We start from the raw sequence: 18,228 nt of genomic DNA, 5'->3' as shown, positions 1-18,228 counted from the left end.
CTTGGCTGTCCTGGAACTCATTCTGTAGACCAGGCTGGCCTTGAACTCACAGAAATCTGTCTGCCTCTGCCTCCCAAGTGCTTAAAGGCATGCATCACCACTGCCCGGCTATCTAGCCAGCTTTTCTTAAATTAAATTATCTCGTCTATCTTTTGCCTCTGAGCTTTTGCCTTTCTCTATTTTTGTATATTTGTTCTTTCCTTCTTATTCTGTGTCTGGCTAGGTGGCTGGGTGGCTGGTCCCCAGCATCCTCCTCTCCTTCTTTTCTCCTTTTTTCATTCCTCTCTCTGCTCTTTTTCTCCTTTTATTTATTCTCTCTTCTCTGATCACCCTGCCTATCCTCCTCCTGCCTTGCTATGGGCCATTTAGCTCTTTATTAGACCAGTCAGGTGTTTTAGACAGGCAAAGTAACACAGCTTCACAGAGTTAAACACATGCCACATAAAAGAATGCAACACATCTTTGCATCATTAAATAAATGTTCCACAGCATAGACAAATATAACACATCTTCAACTGTTGTGGAATAATCCTTTTGTACACTGTGAAGATTTGTTACTCCAATTAGTTTAATAAAAAGCTGGCTGGCCAGTAGCCAGGCAGTAAGTATAGGCAGGACAATCAAATTGATGCTAGGATGAAGAAGGGCAGAATCAGAGGAGTCGCCAGGAGACACAGAGGGAGCAAGACATGCTGGAGAACAGGCAAAGCCACAAGCCATGTGGCAGCATATAGATCAATGGAAATGAGTTAACTTAATGGGTTAATTAAAATGGGTTAGTTAGTAATAAGCCTGAGCTACTGGCCAAGTATTTATAAATAATAAGTCTCTGTGTAGGTTATTTGAAAACTGGTAGGTAGGAAAGAAAAGTCTGCCTATATTCAACTAATATTCCACAACAGGCTTCTGGCCTCTAAGGTCACTGCATGTATATGGTACACAGACATTGATGCAAAATACCCATACACAAGCCGGGCGGTGGTGGCGCACGCCTTTAATCCCAGCACTCGGGAGGCAGAGCCAGGTGGATCTCTGTGAGTTCGAGGCCAGCCTGGACTACCAAGTGAGTCCCAGGAAAGGCGCAAAGCTACACAGAGAAACCCTGTCTCGAAAAACCAAAAAAAAAAAAAAAAAAAAAAAAAATACCCATACACATACAAAATAAATCTTCTTTTTTTTGTTTTGTTTTTGGAGACAGGATTTCTCTTTGTAACAACTCTGGTTGTCCTGGAACTTGATTTGTAGACCAGATTTGAATCACAAAGATCCACCTGCCTCTGTCTCCTGAGTGCTGGGATTAAAGGCATGGGCTACCACCACCCAACCAAAAATAAATAAGTCTTTAAAAACTGCCAAACTGGGGCTGGAGAGATGGCTCAGAGGTTAAGAGCACTGACTGCTTTTCCAGAGGTCCTGAGTTCAATTCCCAGCACCTACATGGTGGCTCACAACCATCTGTGATGAGATCTGGCGCCCTTTTCTGTGTACATAATAAATAAATAAATGAATCTTTAAAAAAAAAAAAAACTGCCAAACTGAGTAGCTAGATCATCTTACACCCTTGCTAAAGTATCTGAGGCACAGTTCCTCTGCACACTCACTTTTTTATTTATTTGTACTCTTAATAATGTTTTACTTTTTTTTTTTTTTAAATGAGCAGGGCGGTGGTGGCACACGCCTTTAATCCCAACACTCAGGAGGCAGAGGCAGGTGGATCTTTGAGTTGGAAGCCATTCTGGTCTACAGAGCAAGTTCCAGGACAGCCAGGGCTATACAGAGAAACCCTGTCTTGAAAAACAGCAAAACAAAACAAAACAAAAGATTTAAAAAAAAAAAAAAACAAGACAAAAAAAAGATTTTAAAAAATGTATATAGGTGTCTTTGCCTGCCTGTATATCTATGCACTATGTGCATGCAGTGCCCTCAGAGGCCAGAGAGGGCATCAGATCCCATGGAACGGGGGTTTGATGGTTGTGAGTGGCCATGTAGGCTGGGAATCAAACTTGGGGTCTTCATCTAGCCATCTCTCTTGCCCCCCGTTTTTTGTTTTGTGAAACAGGGTTTCTCTATGTACTCCTGACTGTCCTGGAGCTCACTCTGTAGACTAGGCTGGCTTTGAACTCAGAGATCCCCCTGCCTCTGCCTCTCTAGTGCTGGGGATTAAAGGCATGTGCCACCATGCCCAGGACTAATGAATTTTTAAAATCAATATTGGATATTGGATTTTGAGAATGCTGTAAAATCAAATGTGATTTTTTAAGGCTGGCTTTGCTCTTTGCAAACTTGGTACTAAGATCTTTTCTGTTTGCTTTTGTTTTTCGAGACAGGGTTTCTGTGTAGCCCTGGCTGTCCTGGAACTAGCTGTGTAGGCCAGACTAGCCTCAAATTCAGAGATCCACCTGCCTCTGCCTCTCGATGCTGGGATCAAAGGCATGCACCACCACCACCCAGCTGGTATGAACTTTTTTTTTTAAACTATCACTTTGGCTTTCTTTTTTTAATTTTTAAAAATGATTTATTTCTTTTTATTTTATATGCATTGGTATTTTGCCTGCCTGCATGTCTATGTGAGGGTGTCGGATCCTCTGGAACTGGGGTTACAGACAGTTGTGAACTGACATGTGGGTGCTGGGAATTGAACCTAGGTCCTCTGGAAGAGCAGCCAGTGCTCTTAACTGCTGAATCATCTCTCCAGCCCGTTATTAACATCTTGAGATCCACCCACATGGTTGTGTGTCAAGTTTTTGTTGTGAAGCCAAATTCTGTGGTATAAGAGATGGACTGGTTATTTAACCACCCACCCTTAGGAGGCCATTTTTAGTTTTTGCCCTTATAGATGAAGCTGCTGTAAATGATCATACACACATTTTTATGAGGAAATAAAAACATCTAATTTTCTGGAGTAACTCCTCATGAGTACACTTTCAGAGACATATGGTAGCACATGATTAAAGTATTTTTTAAAAATATTTTTTATTTTTATGTATATACATTTTGCCTGCATGCATTCCTGTGCACCACATGTGTGCAGTGTGCTCAAAGTTCAGAAGAAGGCATAAGATCCCTTGGAACAGGAGTGCAAAAAGGTTGTGACCCACCAAATAGGTACTGGGAACTGAACCCAGGTCCTTTTCAACAGTAGTATACATTCTTAACCGTTGAGCCACACTGAAGGGATACAACATTTCCTGCAGGGTATCTCCTGGTGGTGGAGTTGCCTGGTCAAAGCAATGTGTATTTACTTGTAACAGCTGCTGCCAAATTGCCTTCAAGGAGGCAGAATCATTTTATAGTCCCAGCAGCAATGAACAAGAACGTTTTTGTTTTCGTTTTTTTAAATCCAATCCAACATCTACAAAATAGAATTCCACCGTAATTTTCATTTGTATACTTGATATTATGCAATGGTCAATTATCTTCCCATTTACTTAAAAGCCACTTGTGTTTCATTTCTATTAACTGTGTGTTCATATCCTTGCCCATTTAATATATTGTTTTTAAATCAGTGTTTAATAACAAAGATGCTATTTTTCTATGTTCATTTGGTCAAGACCTGGGTCAGAGACAGAAGGCCCTGCACCCCCAATCACACAGCAACTCTCTCCGAATTAACTGCTGCAGAGGAAGGATCCCTTTATGCTCTTCCTAGCACCCCACACCCCTCCCACAGGTCGCCCTGCACTCTGTTAGGTTCATCTGGCCTGCTCCAGCTGTGCCTCCTTCAGGGTTCATCCTACCCCCACCTCTCATTTCCGGTGCCCACTCTGAGTCACACTCTCAGGTCAGCCTCTTCAGACCTGCAGCTTGTGTCCCTGCAAGGCTGGCCTGACCCTTGCCCAGGAGCCTAGCTTCCTGCTCCACCCACTTGCTGTGTGACAGGACAGGGTGTCTTGAGTGTTTCCCATTCTCCCATGGAGGAGTGACTGAAAGCATGCTCCAGAATTGTTCAGGCACCCAGGCCCCTGTAGTTTGGGGCAGACCAAGGCCCCTTCTCTTTCCAGTTGACACATTTAGTTTTTTTGGGAGAACAAAAGAGTAAACACACAAATGTCAATTAGGTGCAGACAAGTGAGTTAAGGGAGCAGAAGGGTCTCCTTTGCTCTGGGGGTTCAGGGGAGCTCCCCCAAGAGTTGAATACTTAAAAGAGGTGTTACAGACTGCGGGCTGACAGCTCTTCCAAAGCGAGAGCAGGGAAATCCTGTCTTTTTTGTCACTTGTGAAAACTGAAGGCAGAAGCAGCCTGTGATCTCTGCAGCTTCAGATGTGTGGGGGCATGGAGAGGACCAGTTTGGTCCTAGCCCATGTCCCTGCTGTGGGCTGGGGAAAATGAATGCAAGATTGCCCTAGCGGTTACTAGAGCACCCATTGTGCGCCAGGTTCCAAGGAAGCTACTCCACCTACTCTACACACAGCCCCTCCTAGACCTCATTCTTTACTTTTTGTTTTTTTGAGACAGTGTCTCATAGTAGCCCATGCTGTCCTGAAACTCTCTTAAGCAGCTTTGGCTGTCTCCCGACTCGCATCAATCTTCCTGCTTCAGTCTACCAGAGCTAGAATCACAGGCAAGCTTTTCACTTTTTTTCCAGAAGCCTTGGAGGCTGCAAGAAACCTGTTCGGTGTTCCTAGGCTAAGAAAGACGCACACTTCCGGGGAAAAGAAGTTTCAGCGTGCAGGTCGGCTGGTTTTCCTGAAGCAAGGGTGTGTGTGTGTGGGGGGGGGGGCGGCGAGGTGGGGGAGGCAGTCTGCTCCATCGCCCGCGGGTCTCGGGGACAAAGGCTGAGGGGCCCAGCGCTCCAGCCGGCCCCTGCCCCAGTGAACTTTGGAGTTACCGGCTGCAACCTCGGGCTCAGGCACCAGACCGCGAGTCACCAAGGCTGGGAGCCCACGCTGCAGCCAGCACAGAAGAACACAGTGGGGTGCATCGAAGTCGCTCGTGCCCCAGCCCCTTCCCACTCTTTGCCTCGCCGCCTCGCTCTTTCCAACTTCTTGGACCCCCTCCCCACGTTTTGTCCCTCCCCTCCCTATCCCCATCGAACTCCTTGCCCCCCACTTCTTGCTACTCCAGCTCCCTGTTTCTTGTCCCTCCCACTCTCTGTCCAACTTCACGCACCCCTATCTCCCACTCGCCCCGCCCCTTGCCCCGCCCCTTCAACCTCCCCCCCCCTCCCCCGGCCTGGGGCTCTGGTGCTGGGCGAACATGGCGGCTGCGGTCGGGCGGGACACCCTACCTGAGCACTGGTCGTACGGCGTTTGTCGGGACGGCCGCGTCTTCTTTATTAAGTACGCGAGGGGCGGCAGCACTCGGGTCGGGGCGGGCGCTGGGGGGCCGGGGCCCGGGGCGGGCGTGGGGGGGGGGCGGTGGCGCTAACAGGTGCACGTCTCCCGCAGTGACCAGCTCCGCTGCACGACTTGGCTGCACCCGCGTACCGGCGAGCCCGTCAACTCGGGTCACATGATCCGCTCAGGTGGGCCCGGGGACAGCGGAGGGGTGGGGTGGGGTGACGGGGGCGGGGGGCGCCACGGCCGCGCGAGTTTGACCGACTTTTCTCGCCTTCCCGCAGACTTGCCGCGCGGCTGGGAGGAGGGCTTCACGGAGGAGGGCGCCAGCTTCTTCATCGAGTGAGTAAGCCCGCATCGCGGCCGCACCTGACTCGCTCCTCCGCAGCCTGGGCGGGCTGGGCGCTCGGGGTTTGTGTGCCCGAAGGTGGCGGGCTCGGGGACGGCTGGGCACCGGGGTTCGCAGCGCCGCAGGGGGCCTGGCCCGGTCCCGCCCGCCCGCCAGCGGCCGAGCCAGCGCCAGCAAACTCCACGGCTCCCGGGACACGCCTACCCTCGGGGCAAGCGTTGGGCACAGTGGCGGGTGTCCGGGAGTAGGGCTCGTGTGGCTCGGGAGTGTGGCCTCAGGGCTTGGGCGTGGGGGAGGGGGAAGAGGGGCCGCGACGCTAGTGGAAGGTGGTGTCTGGCCGCGCTGGCCGGGATCGCCAAGGAGAGTTGGAGCGCGACCCCGGTGGCTGCATCCTTGCTCCTCAGGGATGGGGTGGGGGTGGGGCTCCCGGCCAGCCAATGAGATTCCTGGAACTCGAACCGCGAGTCTTCGGCGGGCGCCCAACGCAGACGAACGCGGACTGCCGGCTCTGCCTGGGCTAGTAGAGTGGGAGCTTTGGCGCCCGAGCCGCGGGGTGCTGCTCCACCAGTTACTCTGGGTCTGTTGGGCCGTGTGGCTCTGCTCTCGAAGCCATAAGGGACACGCGTACAGTCTTAATCTTTCCCGCTCGGGGAAAGTGCCTGTGTTGCCGCGTTCCTCGCTCTGCTACCTGTGGTTCTTGGGAGTCAGAACTTGCCTTTGGTCCTTTGCCCCACTGGCATAGAGTAGGAGCTTGGTAAATGTTTGTTTATCGAATGAATGAACTAGCCAAAGGTCTTCCGGCCGGTGGTTTGACTGGCACTAGGTGTACTGTGGGGGGCCGTGATTCAGAATTCATTTCTACACCAACTTGGAAACACTGTTTAGACCTGGATCAGAGTACGTGAAGAAAGTCCTCGAGCCTCCTTCCCCGCTTGGGACTCTTGTGTAGTGGCTGAGACTGATGGATGAGATTTATGGAGGGGAGGTGTTCACTGTTCCTGCTCGCTGATTTGAAGCCGGCAGGAGGAAAGGAAACAAAGAGTGAGCAATAATAATAGCGGGTAGCAGCGACTGCTGTGCAGAAAATTAACACGAGAGGATGCGATTTGGAATGATTGGATGACTTGTTGGATTGGAAGGTCGTGATGACTTTTTCTGAGCAGGTGACATTTGAAGTTTGAATGACGAAAAGGATCCTTGCTGTGATGACCACTAGGGGCAAAACATTTCAGAAAAAAAAATGTTTTAAGACACAAAACCCTTCAAGTTCACTGAGCAAAGAGGCTCGTGTGACTTGAAGGTGACCAAGGGAGAGTGGCACTAAAGGGGGTCACAGGTAGGGAGGTAAATGATGAAGCTGGACTGAGGTAAATGGCTGATAAGCTATATTCTGAGCCCAAGGAGAACTCAGAGGTTTTTAAACGGGAAAGTGGCATGCTATGCTTGGCAATTTTAGGAAGAATGGGGTCTGCGTGGACAGCTGTGCCAGGGAGGCAGGGGAGCAGTAGGAGGCCGTGGCTGTGGTCCAGAGAAGACTCTAGTGGAGAGTGGAGCACAGAGATGGAGAACAGTCGTTAGATTCAGGCTGTGCTTTGGATGTAGTGTTTACAGACCTTTCTAATAGATCGGATGCTGTCTGAGAGAAAGAACATTCAAAGATGACTCGTAGGGACATAGTTCATAAAGTGTTTGTCACACAAGCATGAACACTGGTGTTAGATCCCATAAAAATCCATTGTAGTCACATGCAGTTGTAATCCTAGCTCTGGAGAGATGGAGACAGGAAAATCTAGGGCTTGCTTGCTGGCCAGTCATCCTAGCCTAATCTGTAAACCCCAGGTCCCAGTGAGAGGCGCTGTCTCAAAAAACAAGGTGGACATCTGAAAAACAACACATGAGGTTGACTTGGCTTCTGGCTTTTATATTCACATGTACACACATATATACATATGCATTCATGCACATGTGCTCCTGTACACACAAGAACACACAAGTACACATGTACACACTCACACATGCACACAGATGACTCCTAGAGGTGAGAGTACCTGACAGGTGGTGCCCATATCTTTAAATTAAGATGGGAATGCTGGGGGAGAAACAATCTTGAATAGATGATTAAAAAAAAAAAAGATGTAAGCCAGGTGGTAGTGGCACACACCTTTGATCTCAGCACTCTGGAGGGAGAGGCAGGCAGATCTCTGTGAGTATGAGGCCAGCCTGGTCTACAGAACAAGTTCCAGGACAGCAGAGAACCCTGTCTCGAAAAATAACAACACACAAAAAGATCTTATTTTGCTGTTTTACATTTAAGATAGGAATATAGCATATAGCTCACTGGTTCTCAACCTGTGGGTCGTGACCCCGGGTGGGGTGGGGGGTGTAACAACCCTTTCACAGGGGTCACCCTAAGACCATCAGAAAACATGAATATTTATATTATAATTCATAGCAGGAAACATGGATATTTACATTACAACTCCTAGCAGGAAAACATGGATATTTACACTATAGTTCATAATAGTAGCAAAATTACAGTTAGAAAATAGCAATGAAAATAATTTTGTGGTTGGTGTCACCACAACATGAGGAATTATATTAAAGGGTCTCAGCATTAGGAAGGTTGATATAGATGTATGAATCTGAAGCTTGGGGTTGAGAGTGAGAGAGGTTTGCAGATACCCCATTTGTAGATAACAGTTGTATGATGCCATGAGGAGTAGATGATGTCATCAAGGACAAGTTCAGACCAAGAAATTCTGTCCTGGTTTGCTTTCTGTTGCTGTGATAAACACCACAACCAGGAGCACGGTGAAGGAAATTAGGGAAGAAAAGGGTTTATTTCAGTTTATACTTCAGGTCACAGTTCATCAGTGAAGGAAGTCAGAGCAGGAACTGAAGCAGAAGCCTGGAGGAAGGCTGCTTATTGACTCACTCTGGCTTGCCAGCCCAGTTTTCTTATGCTCACCTGTCAAGGATAGTATGGTTCACAGCAGACTGGGCCCTCCCACATCAATCAACAATCAAGACAATTTCCCACCAAAGGCAATTCTTCAATTGAGGTTATTTTTTTCCCAGGTTACTCTGGTTTGTGTCAAGTTGATTATAGAAACTAACCAGTACAATGCTCTTAGCCTGGGGACGTGCAATGTTTGAGGTTGGGAAAGAGGTAAACTTAAGAGGAGAGACTGAGAAGGTAAGAAGATGTGTTGTAATTGCACGTTTCCTGTCCTGAAGGCCAGGTCCCAAATAACTGACTCTGAAGCTAAATATGAATTATACATACTCAGCCAATAGCTCAGGCTTGTTACTAGCTAACTCTTACATTTTAAGTTAACCCATATTCCTTATTTATGTTCTGCCATGTGGTGGTACCTTTATTAGCATGGCATGTTCATTTCCTGTTCCCTCTGCTTCTCGCTGGTGACTCTTGACTCTGCCCTTCTCCTTCCCATCATCCTTAGTTTGGTTGCCCACCTATACTTCCTGCCTGGCTACTGGCTAATCAGCATTTTATTAAACCAATTTGAGTGACAAATCTTTACAATGTACAAAAGAATTATTCCACAGCAGATGTATAGTCATAGGAACCTCTAGTTCATAGCTGACTGGAGCCCATGGCAGAGAAAGTAGGTAAGAAACACCTGTCCAGGAAGGACATCACATCTTCCTGGGAGTTTTGTTGCAAAGAGGAGTCTAGACATTGGCTAACAGCTCGGAGTGTGGGTTGAGGGAGGGGTTTTCTCTTTTCAGGGGAAGATTGTACAACATCTTTTGTTCTGGTGGGAGAAGGAGAAATAGATGGTGTAGGTAAGAGACTGGGCAGTTGCTGGAGCAGAGGTTCTGTGGAGGTGAGAGGGAGAGGTCCAGGTCTGTATCACAAGGTCACCTATTGGGGTAATGAGGAGAGGTTGTGAGCAGTTTGCAGTACATCTTGAGCTGGGATTTGTGCAGTCTGTAAGACTCCAGGCTGTTGTCCCCAGCATCCGGCTTTCATCCCTGTTGTAACTCTTCTTTGGTAATTCTGTCCCCCCATCTGAATCCTCCCATACTTTCTGGAAGGCCTACCCACAGCAACATTGATAGTGGCTCCTACCATCAGAGGCTGCTGGTGTCTACATGCTGGGATCCTGTGGTAGCTGCTGTGTTTTCTACATGATAATTTCTGAAGAGGCCTCCAGATTTGGGATTCATTATCTTCCTCCTTGCCCCACAACCCATGCAGTTTTGCATTTATATGCTTTCTAAAAAAAATTTGTGTTTTTTTAAACAAGTTATTACATTCTAAGAGTGTGTGGGTTTTTTTTTTTTTGTGTGTGTGTGTGTGTGTGTATGTATGTGTGTTGGTGTGCCATAGTGTGTAATTGGACATTTCCTGTCTCAACCACCTGTTCACAAATACCCACCAGCCACTTCCCAAATTACCACACAGAGGCTTATATTAATTATAAAGGTTCGGCTGATAGCTCAGGCTTATTACTAACTAGCTCTTACACTTAAATTAACCTGTAATTTTTTTTTTTTTTTTTTTTTTTTGGTTTTTTTTCAAGACAGGGTTTCTCTGTGAAGCTTTGGTGCTTTTCCTGGAACTCGCTCTGTAGCCCAGGCTGCCCTTGAACTCACAGAGATCCGCCTGCCTCTGCCTCCCGAGTGGTGCGCCACCACTGCCCAGCAACCTGTAATTCTTATCTATGTTTAGACAGGTGGCTTTGTACCTTTTCTCAATATGACATTCTCATCTTGCTTTTCTGCATTTGCTGGTGATTCTCTGACTCTGCACTTCTTCCCAGCATTCTCCTAGCCTGGCTTTCAAGCTCAATCTCTTTCTGCCCAGCTATCAGCCAATCAGCTTTTTATTAGCAAATGAGAGTAATCCATATTCATAATGTAGAAAAGGATTGTTTACAGCAGTAGTGTACTATGGGGTGTGTAGAGGTTAGAGGACAATCCTGGGGAGTCTGTTCTCTCATTTCATCATGTGGTTCCTAGAGAAGGGAGATCAAACTCAGGTCATTGTCAGGGTTGGTAGTGAGTACCTTCTGCTTGCTGAACCATCTGCCTGGCCCTGCATGCTTTCTTAGACTGAGAATTTCTGGATTTGTCAATAAAGTCTGAGAGATAGAACAGAGTCATGGCTGAATGTTTCCCCAGTGGACAGGAAAAGTGTGTGGTATTTTCAGGATACAACGATTGTTCCTGGTACTTAACAGAGGTATTTTGTTTTTCTTTTAATTTTTGACAAAGCTGTACATGTTTGCCTTAGTTAGTTTCTTTCCTGTCGCTGTGATCAAATGCCTGGACAGGAATAATTTATTGAAGGAAGGTGTCTTAGTCACTGTTCTCTTTTGTGAAGAGACACCGTGACCATGAGCAACTCTTCTAAAGGAGAGCATTTAATTGGGGACTTGCTTACAGTTTCAGAGGGTCAGTCCATTATTTTCATGGCAGGGAGCATGGGGCAAGCATGGCGCTGGAGCAATAGCTGAGAGCTACATCCTGATCCATAGGGAGAGAGCCTGGGCCTGGCATGGGCTCTTTACTCCCACACATTTCCTCCTGGAAGGCCACAACTCCTAATCCTTCTAATCCTTTCAAACAGTTCCACTCCCTGGTGACTAAGCATGCAGAAATATGAGCCTGTGGGGGCCATTCCCATTCATATCACCACAGAAGGGCTTATTTTGGCTCACAGTTCAAGGTTACAGTCATTCAAGGCTGGGAGTCAGCATGGCAGGAATTGAAGGAGCTGTTCACACTGCACTAACAGTCAGGAGGAAAGCGCTTGCCCCACTGGCTTTCTGCCTTTCCAGCCCAGGAATAGTGCTTCTGACTTTTTGGGGGCTCTTTCTGTTTCAATTTACTTAATCCTAATAATCACTCACAGGCATGGTCAGAAACTAATGCAATTTGAATGAATAAATAAATCACAGATCTTCCTGGAAGCATGTTTCCCAGATGATTCCAGATCCTGTCAAGTTGTATAATGTGTTCTGAGCATATTCGTCCCCCATTATTCCTACCTACTCCCATTCCCTCTGGATCCTTTCTTTCTCACAAGTCCCCTCCTCCTTTCATGGTTTGGTTTTTGTTTGTTTTTTAATTTCTTTGGAATATGGAGGCATGACCCCAGGGGATAGCACATACTAGACAAGTGTGTTCCTTCCAAGCCTTGCCCCCAGTTTTCTGAGACAAGATCTTGCTGTGATCCTTAGACTGGTCTTGAATTCAGAATCCTCCTGTCTCCATCTCCCGAGGCCTGGGATCACAGGTGTGTGCCACTGTGTCCTGTGTAGCAGAGATTTTAATCTAGAGTCTGTTTCTTGAGGCAGAAAACCCTGAACTATGAAATGTGGATTTTAGTTTATTTCTGCACTTTTGGCTACATTTTGCATTAATGATTCTCCCAACTGCAGGTAAAGTGGTGCAGATATCCCCTTTAAGAAAAGATTTTGTGGCCAGGTGGTGATGGCGTATGCCTTTAATCCCAGCACCTATGTGCGTTGGTGGTGTTCAGCTTTCTACAGGCCCACATTGGGATGCCAAAATGTTGTTGGCTGTTTTTGCTCTTAGCTCTTTGGGGGCCCTCCACCCAGTTCCCAAATAAATCACACATGAAGGCTTATTCTTAATTATAAATGCCCAGCCTTAGCTTGGCTTGTTTCTTTTTCTTTTTTTCTCTTAATCAATTATTTAATTTTGAGGCAAAACATGTGGCAGTAAGAAGACTCTGATACCATGATTTTTATAATTTATATCCAGAGATCCAAGAAAACACTAATTATTTTGATAATCTTAAAAAAGAAGTTTTAAAAATTTAAACCCGTTTAAACTATTAGTCATTATAACATCTTTAAAAAGAAATCATGTAAGAAGTTGACTTGATTCTTTAGCCTCTTGTGTAGAGTAAATGGAATAAGAATGTGGAAGAGAAAACATGAAGGAGATGGAGAGAGTACTGTTGTGTGTGACCATGTATGATGGCAGGCTCTTTCTTTTGTAGTTTACGGCTGGAGCATGCTGTAAAAGCAAGTCCTTCCATTTTAAAGAGAGGTTCAGAGGTGAAATGTCACAGCGCTCACTGCTGTTAGAAACCAGTGCTCACATGCTTGTTCCAGTTACCTTTTAAATAAAAGCCATGGATTCTGAGCTGCCGGTGCTGACAATCAGTGCTAGTGTTTGTGGGGTACTTACTAGGAACAAGGTAGTGCTGTAAGCCCCACATAGCACCTCCTTCCGTGCTCAGCTTGTCTTGTTTTTTGCCATCTTTTCTTTTTTTTTTTTTTTTTTTTTTGGTTTTTTGAGACAGGGTTTCTCTGTGTAGCTTTGCGCCTTTCCTGGAACTCACTTGGTAGCCCAGGCTGGCCTCGAACTCACAGAGATCCGCCTGGCTCTGCCTCCCGAGTTCTGGGATTAAAGGCGTGCGCCACCACCGCCCGGCTTTTGCCATCTTTTCTTAACCTAAATTAGCCCATCTACCTTTTGCTTCTGGGCTCTTTCCTTTTCTTATTTTTGTGTATCTTACTTTCACTCTTACTCCATGGCTGGCTGTGTAGATGGGTGGCTAGCCACTGATGACCTCCTTGATCCCTCTTGCTCTTCTTTTTCTCCCCTCAGATTTCTCTCTGCCTGCCAGCCCTGCCTATACTTTCTCCTGCTTCACTATTAGACCATTAGGTGTTTTAGACAGGCACAGTAACACAGCTTCACAGAGTTAAACAAATGCAACATAAAAGAATGCAACACATCTTTGCATCATTAAACAAATACTCCACAGCATAAACAAATGTAACACATCTTAAAATAATATTCTACAACACATTGGTATTTTGCTTGCAAATGTATGTCTGTGTGAGGGTGTCAGATCTTGGAATTACAGGTAGCTCAGCTGCCATGTGGGTGCTGGGAATTGAACCTGGGTTCTCTGAAAGAGCAGTAGTCAGCGCTCCTAACTGCTGAGCCACCTCTCCAGCCCCCTTTCGTCTTCTTTTTTTTTTTTTTATGATTCATTTATTTTCAATTTATATGAATTGGTGTTTTGCCTGCATATATGGCTTTGTGAGTGTGGATCTCCTGGAGCTGGAGTTGTGAGCTACCATGTGGGTGCTGGGAATTGAACTTGGGTCTTCTGGAAGAGCAGCCAGGGCTCTTAACCATTGAGCCACCTTTCCAGCTCCTGGTCTTATTGATACAAGGTCTCACTGTATAGCTCTGGCTGTCCTGGAATTCACTTTGTAATCTTGAAACTCACAGAGATCCACCTGCCTCTGCTTCCTTAGTACTAGGATTAAAGATGTGTGCTTGGCCTTATTCTATTTTTTTTTTTTAAGACAGGCCTTGCAGTGTAGCCGAGGCTGACCTTGAACTTTGTAGCTCCCTAAGAGCTAGTTAAGCTAGTTAAGCACCACATGATGCTAATTTCATCTTTTCGAGTTCTTGGGAAAATCCAGGAACTGCTATTGCTATTCATAGCTGTTGTCTGGTTTATTTACAGCTGTAGCCCAGCTGGCCCAGAACACATAATATTTCCCCTGCCTCAGCTTTGCTAGTGTAGGATTATAGGCACATATCACTGTACCTAGCTTTTTGTTTTGTTTTGAGACATAGCCTCATGTAATGAACCTAGGTGCTCAAGCATGTTAGGCAAATACTCTCTCACTGAGTTGCCTAGGCTAGCCTTGAACTTGCAATCTTGCCTTAGTTTCCAAATAGTTGGGATTTTACAGGTCTGAGCCATAGGCCCAACTATAGGGCCGCTCTGTGAATAATCCTCCTGCCTGAGGCACTTATGTGATGGGGGCTGGAGGGTGGGGGGACAGGGATACCACACCCTGCTTAAAAGCTGCTCCTTGAGGGCAGACCTGTTCACTGCTTCTGAGGCTTGGCACCTAATCCATCTGTCCTTATTTATGGAAGAGGCTATGTCCCCAAGAAACCTTGGGTGATCATTAAGTAGTCCAGGCTTTTAAAATTCCTGGCTAGAGTGGAGACTTGTGTATGGAACAGAAGCAGGGAAGCCAGGAGTGGGCCTGTTGGGGCTGGTGTTCCGGACCCAGGCATCTTGGATGTAGTTACTCATTGTCAGCAGCAACACTCAAAGCAGGAACCTGGCCAGTAGAGGCTCAGGCAGCCTTTTCTGCCCGCTTGATCTCTTGAGCTCAGCTCTTCACATCTGGGGATTTCCTCATGAATTGGCCATTGGACTAGACCCCCTCTTTCCTCGGCTTCCCTTGGCATCTTCTGACTTTGCTCCAAGGTCCTGACAGGGGCCAGCTGATTACACAAGGTGCCACCTAGCTTCAGACCCTCCAGCCTTATCTTGGGGGACTTGTGGGGCCATCCTGTGCAGGTGCCATTCCCTAGGTAGTAGGACTTGGGAAAGACACTGAAGGCTTGGAGTGAGCTGATTTTTCATCGTTTCCCCAGGCTGTGGGCTGGAATATCCCAGGGGCAGAGCCAGTAACAAAGCTTGCAGGTCCCCCGTGCAAAATGGAAAGAGGGAGGTGCCATGGAAAGTGCTGTAGTGACATGGGTGTGGCGGCACATTAATCTTAGCACTTGGGAGTAGGAGGTAAGGCCGTCAAGAGTTCAAGGTCTTCCTTGGTGACACATTGAGTGAGAGCCCTGTCTGGACTACATGAGACTCTGGGCTATTGGCATCTCTGTCTCCAAAACACAACGGCAAAACAAAACTGCAGTGTAAGACAGTGTGTTCAGCCAGCAATTCCAGCATTCTGGAGGTGGAGGCAGGAGGGTCCAAGAGTTCAAGGCCATCTTCAGATATATATTGAATTGTAAGAAGCCAGCCTGGGTTATTTGAGCCCCTTTGTCAAACAAAAGGAGACAAATCAACAGACCTACATTATAAAACGTGTTCCTTTTCCATTTCCCCCCCTAGACTTGTCATAGTTTTTAAAGTATGCTATTTCATGTCTTTTTTTTTTTTTTTTTTGAGACAGTCTTACTGCATAGCCCTGGCTGGCCTAGAATTTGCTACGTAGATCAGGCTGACCTTTCAACTCACAGAGGTCTGTCTGCCTTCACCTCCAGAGTGCTGGCATTAAAGGTATATATCACTGTTTCCTGGTTTGTTTATTATCATTCTAAGTAAAGACAAATTTAAAGTATATATTATATGTTTTATAATTCATTTCTATTTATATGATATATATATATATATATATATATATATATATATTGGTTTAAATGTAGATATCAGGTCATTCAGCTCTGATGCTGGATGAGTCATCAGCACCATGCCTTACTGTAAAGCGTAGTATAGGAGTGTGCAGGCTCAGGGCCCTCTGGACAGGGTGAGGTGAAGAGAGGCCAAGTGGTGCACAGGGAGAAACAGGGAGAGCTGGGCTAGGGGAGAGCGTGGCTTCTAGACTCCTTCAGAGACACCCTGCTGCAGACCATACTCAGTTTTTAGGATGCACCTTTTACCTGCAACACCTCATTTCTCAATCAATTTAAAGAGGCAGTGAAGAGCGGCCCAGATGTGACAGATGTCAAGGGGGAAGTCCCTACTAGCTGGAAGACCTTTTAGGAAAACTATTGAAACTTGGACACAGTATTTCCAGAACTTTATTTCAAACCAGAAATTGAGAGTCTCACAATGAATTGTGGGTGCTAATGGCATACATGTATTTGAAATGGAAATCCTGAAGCCTCATTGTTGAAGGGCAAGCAGGTTCTCCCGCTTGGCTGGTTTGGGTATAATCCCACACTTTACCTTGCACTTCCTGGTGGCTTTATCAAAGAGGAAAGCCAGATCATGGATTTAGTTAGCACTGAGTCTGTGGGAAAGCACTAACACTGAGTGTTCTGTAGAAAGCTGGAGGAAGGATTTAAAGCTGTGGTTTGTATCACACTCTCAAAACAGGCCCTCCAAAGAGCTGGAGAAACCTCTAAGAAAAATGATTAAAGCTGCTTACGGCTCTTGACCCATGGGGGATTCAGTTGCCCCTGCAGCAGGTAGGTCTGTGCATGGAGAGGGTGGGTGTGAGTCTCTTCTGCGTTGATGAGCGCTGGAGGACGGGTAACTCAGAGGGAGAATGCTTGCCTAGCTTGCCAGCGAAACCTGGGTTCCGTCCCCAACACTACAAAAGAGAAAATAATAACCACCACCTGCTGTGCCTCACGACAGTCCTTCCCTTCTCTTCACATATTAAGGGGACACATTTCGAACTTCTTAGGGTTTTGGAAAGAAGATTATGAGCAGGAAGCAGGAGGGTGGCAAATCTCAGATCTTCTGGGCTACAGAGCAAGCGAGTCCAAAGCCAGTTTGTGCTATTTCGTGAGACTGTGATTCAAATGTCAAAGTAAAAAGAAAAGGATTGGGGGTTCCTGCTTGGTGGTAGATCATTGTATGGCATGTGCAAGACTCTAGGTCAGGTCACAGTTTTGGAGGGTGGGCAGTTGGGGGGACCGGCTAGGATGTGGGATAGTGGGTGACTTATTGTGATGCCCACTCCAGTTCAACATAAGGAGTCAGCATCTCGGACTGGCATGGCGTTGTGAGTAAATATTGGCAGAGGGAAGAGTCTGGGGGAATATGGTGGTGTTTGCCTCTTGTCACATGGCTGTCAAAACATTTGCTTTTTGACTTCTGGGAAAGAGAAGCATTTTGAATGAACATTTTTATTGTCCGCAGAGTGTTTCATGAACATGATCTGGTTCAATTCTTACCACTCTTTTATTTTGGCTGTTGAAATTTAACTCATAGGGTAAAGTGATTTTCCTATAGTTACCTATTAGTTCAACCTTTCCGGGCTAAGGGGAGAGGCCTGGAGGTACCCTAGTGTGGGCTTCTCAGACACAGGGACCACAGACTTAATGACAGAAGGGGACATGTGGCCACAAACTTAAGGACAGAAGGAGAAGGTCTGCTTTTCTAGGAGACTAGGGTACAGAAAATGTCATGCATGCAGATTTCATTTTTGCTATGCTAGGGAGGGAACTCAGGACTTTGGGATTGCTGGGCAAGCTCTCTACCACTGAATGACTTCCCAGCCTTTGGTTGTCAAAACAGGGTCTTACTGTGAGTCCCAAGCTGGCCTCACTCCTGATCTCCCCCACTCCCTAGGTGTGGTGGTGCTGGAATTACAGGCCTGCACCACCACACCTCGCTTCTGTAGACTTTACAGTTGATTCATCCTCTCCCTTACCTCCCTTGGGATCACTGCTTTGGTAAGCTGTATCAGGTCTACTGTGTGGCTTTGCATTTTCCCAGATAGAAACATCTGCCCCAGGAGGTGCCAGCTCCTCTCCAGAGTCCTAGGTACAAGGAAGTATGGGGAGACCAGTCATTGGTTTTCTGTTCTCTCTGGGTCTTAGTCCCCAAAACACTGTAAGGGCCTGGAGGAAAGCCACACCAGCAGCTGCTGAGGCCTCGGGTCAACCCTCCCATCCCTCCCTCCCTCCCATCCCTCCGTCCCTCTCTCCCTCCCTCCCTTCCTTTTTTCCTTTCTTCCTTCCTTCCCTCTCTCTTCTCCCCCGCCCCCTCTCTCTTTTCCAGGGCCTTCCTATGTAGCTGTGATTGTCTTGAAACTCTCTAGATTGACTACACTGGTCTTGAACTCACAGAGTTCTCTGCCTCTGTC

At 46.7% G+C, this 18,228-nt stretch overlaps 1 protein-coding gene across 13 annotated transcripts in view; it reads left to right on the top strand.

Moving 5' to 3' along the window:
• The first annotated feature begins 4,654 nt into the window (after positions 1-4,654).
• The window catches only part of Plekha7 (pleckstrin homology domain containing A7), a 191,148-nt gene continuing 177,574 nt past the window's right edge, over positions 4,655-18,228 (top strand). For 11 of the 13 annotated variants that reach the window (XR_006074700.2, XR_013044320.1, XM_076550739.1 and 8 more), the window contains exons 1-3: positions 5,162-5,280; positions 5,389-5,465; positions 5,562-5,619. Coding sequence is in view for 10 of the 13 variants with exons in the window: in XM_076550739.1 (XP_076406854.1) it covers positions 5,198-5,280; positions 5,389-5,465; positions 5,562-5,619 (218 nt within the window). In the remaining 3 variants the exon portion in view is untranslated. Of the gene's footprint in view, positions 4,674-5,161; positions 5,281-5,388; positions 5,466-5,561; positions 5,620-16,516; positions 16,601-18,228 lie in introns of those variants that run through there. The other 2 variants (XM_015997366.3, XM_076550721.1) reach the window with 2 other exon arrangements.

The sequence above is a fragment of the Peromyscus maniculatus genome, chromosome 1 (genome assembly GCF_049852395.1).
Source record: "Peromyscus maniculatus bairdii isolate BWxNUB_F1_BW_parent chromosome 1, HU_Pman_BW_mat_3.1, whole genome shotgun sequence".
Taxonomy (NCBI): domain Eukaryota; kingdom Metazoa; phylum Chordata; class Mammalia; order Rodentia; family Cricetidae; genus Peromyscus; species Peromyscus maniculatus.
Note: the sequence above shows the minus strand (reverse complement) of the source record. Positions and strands in the feature narration are given on the sequence as shown.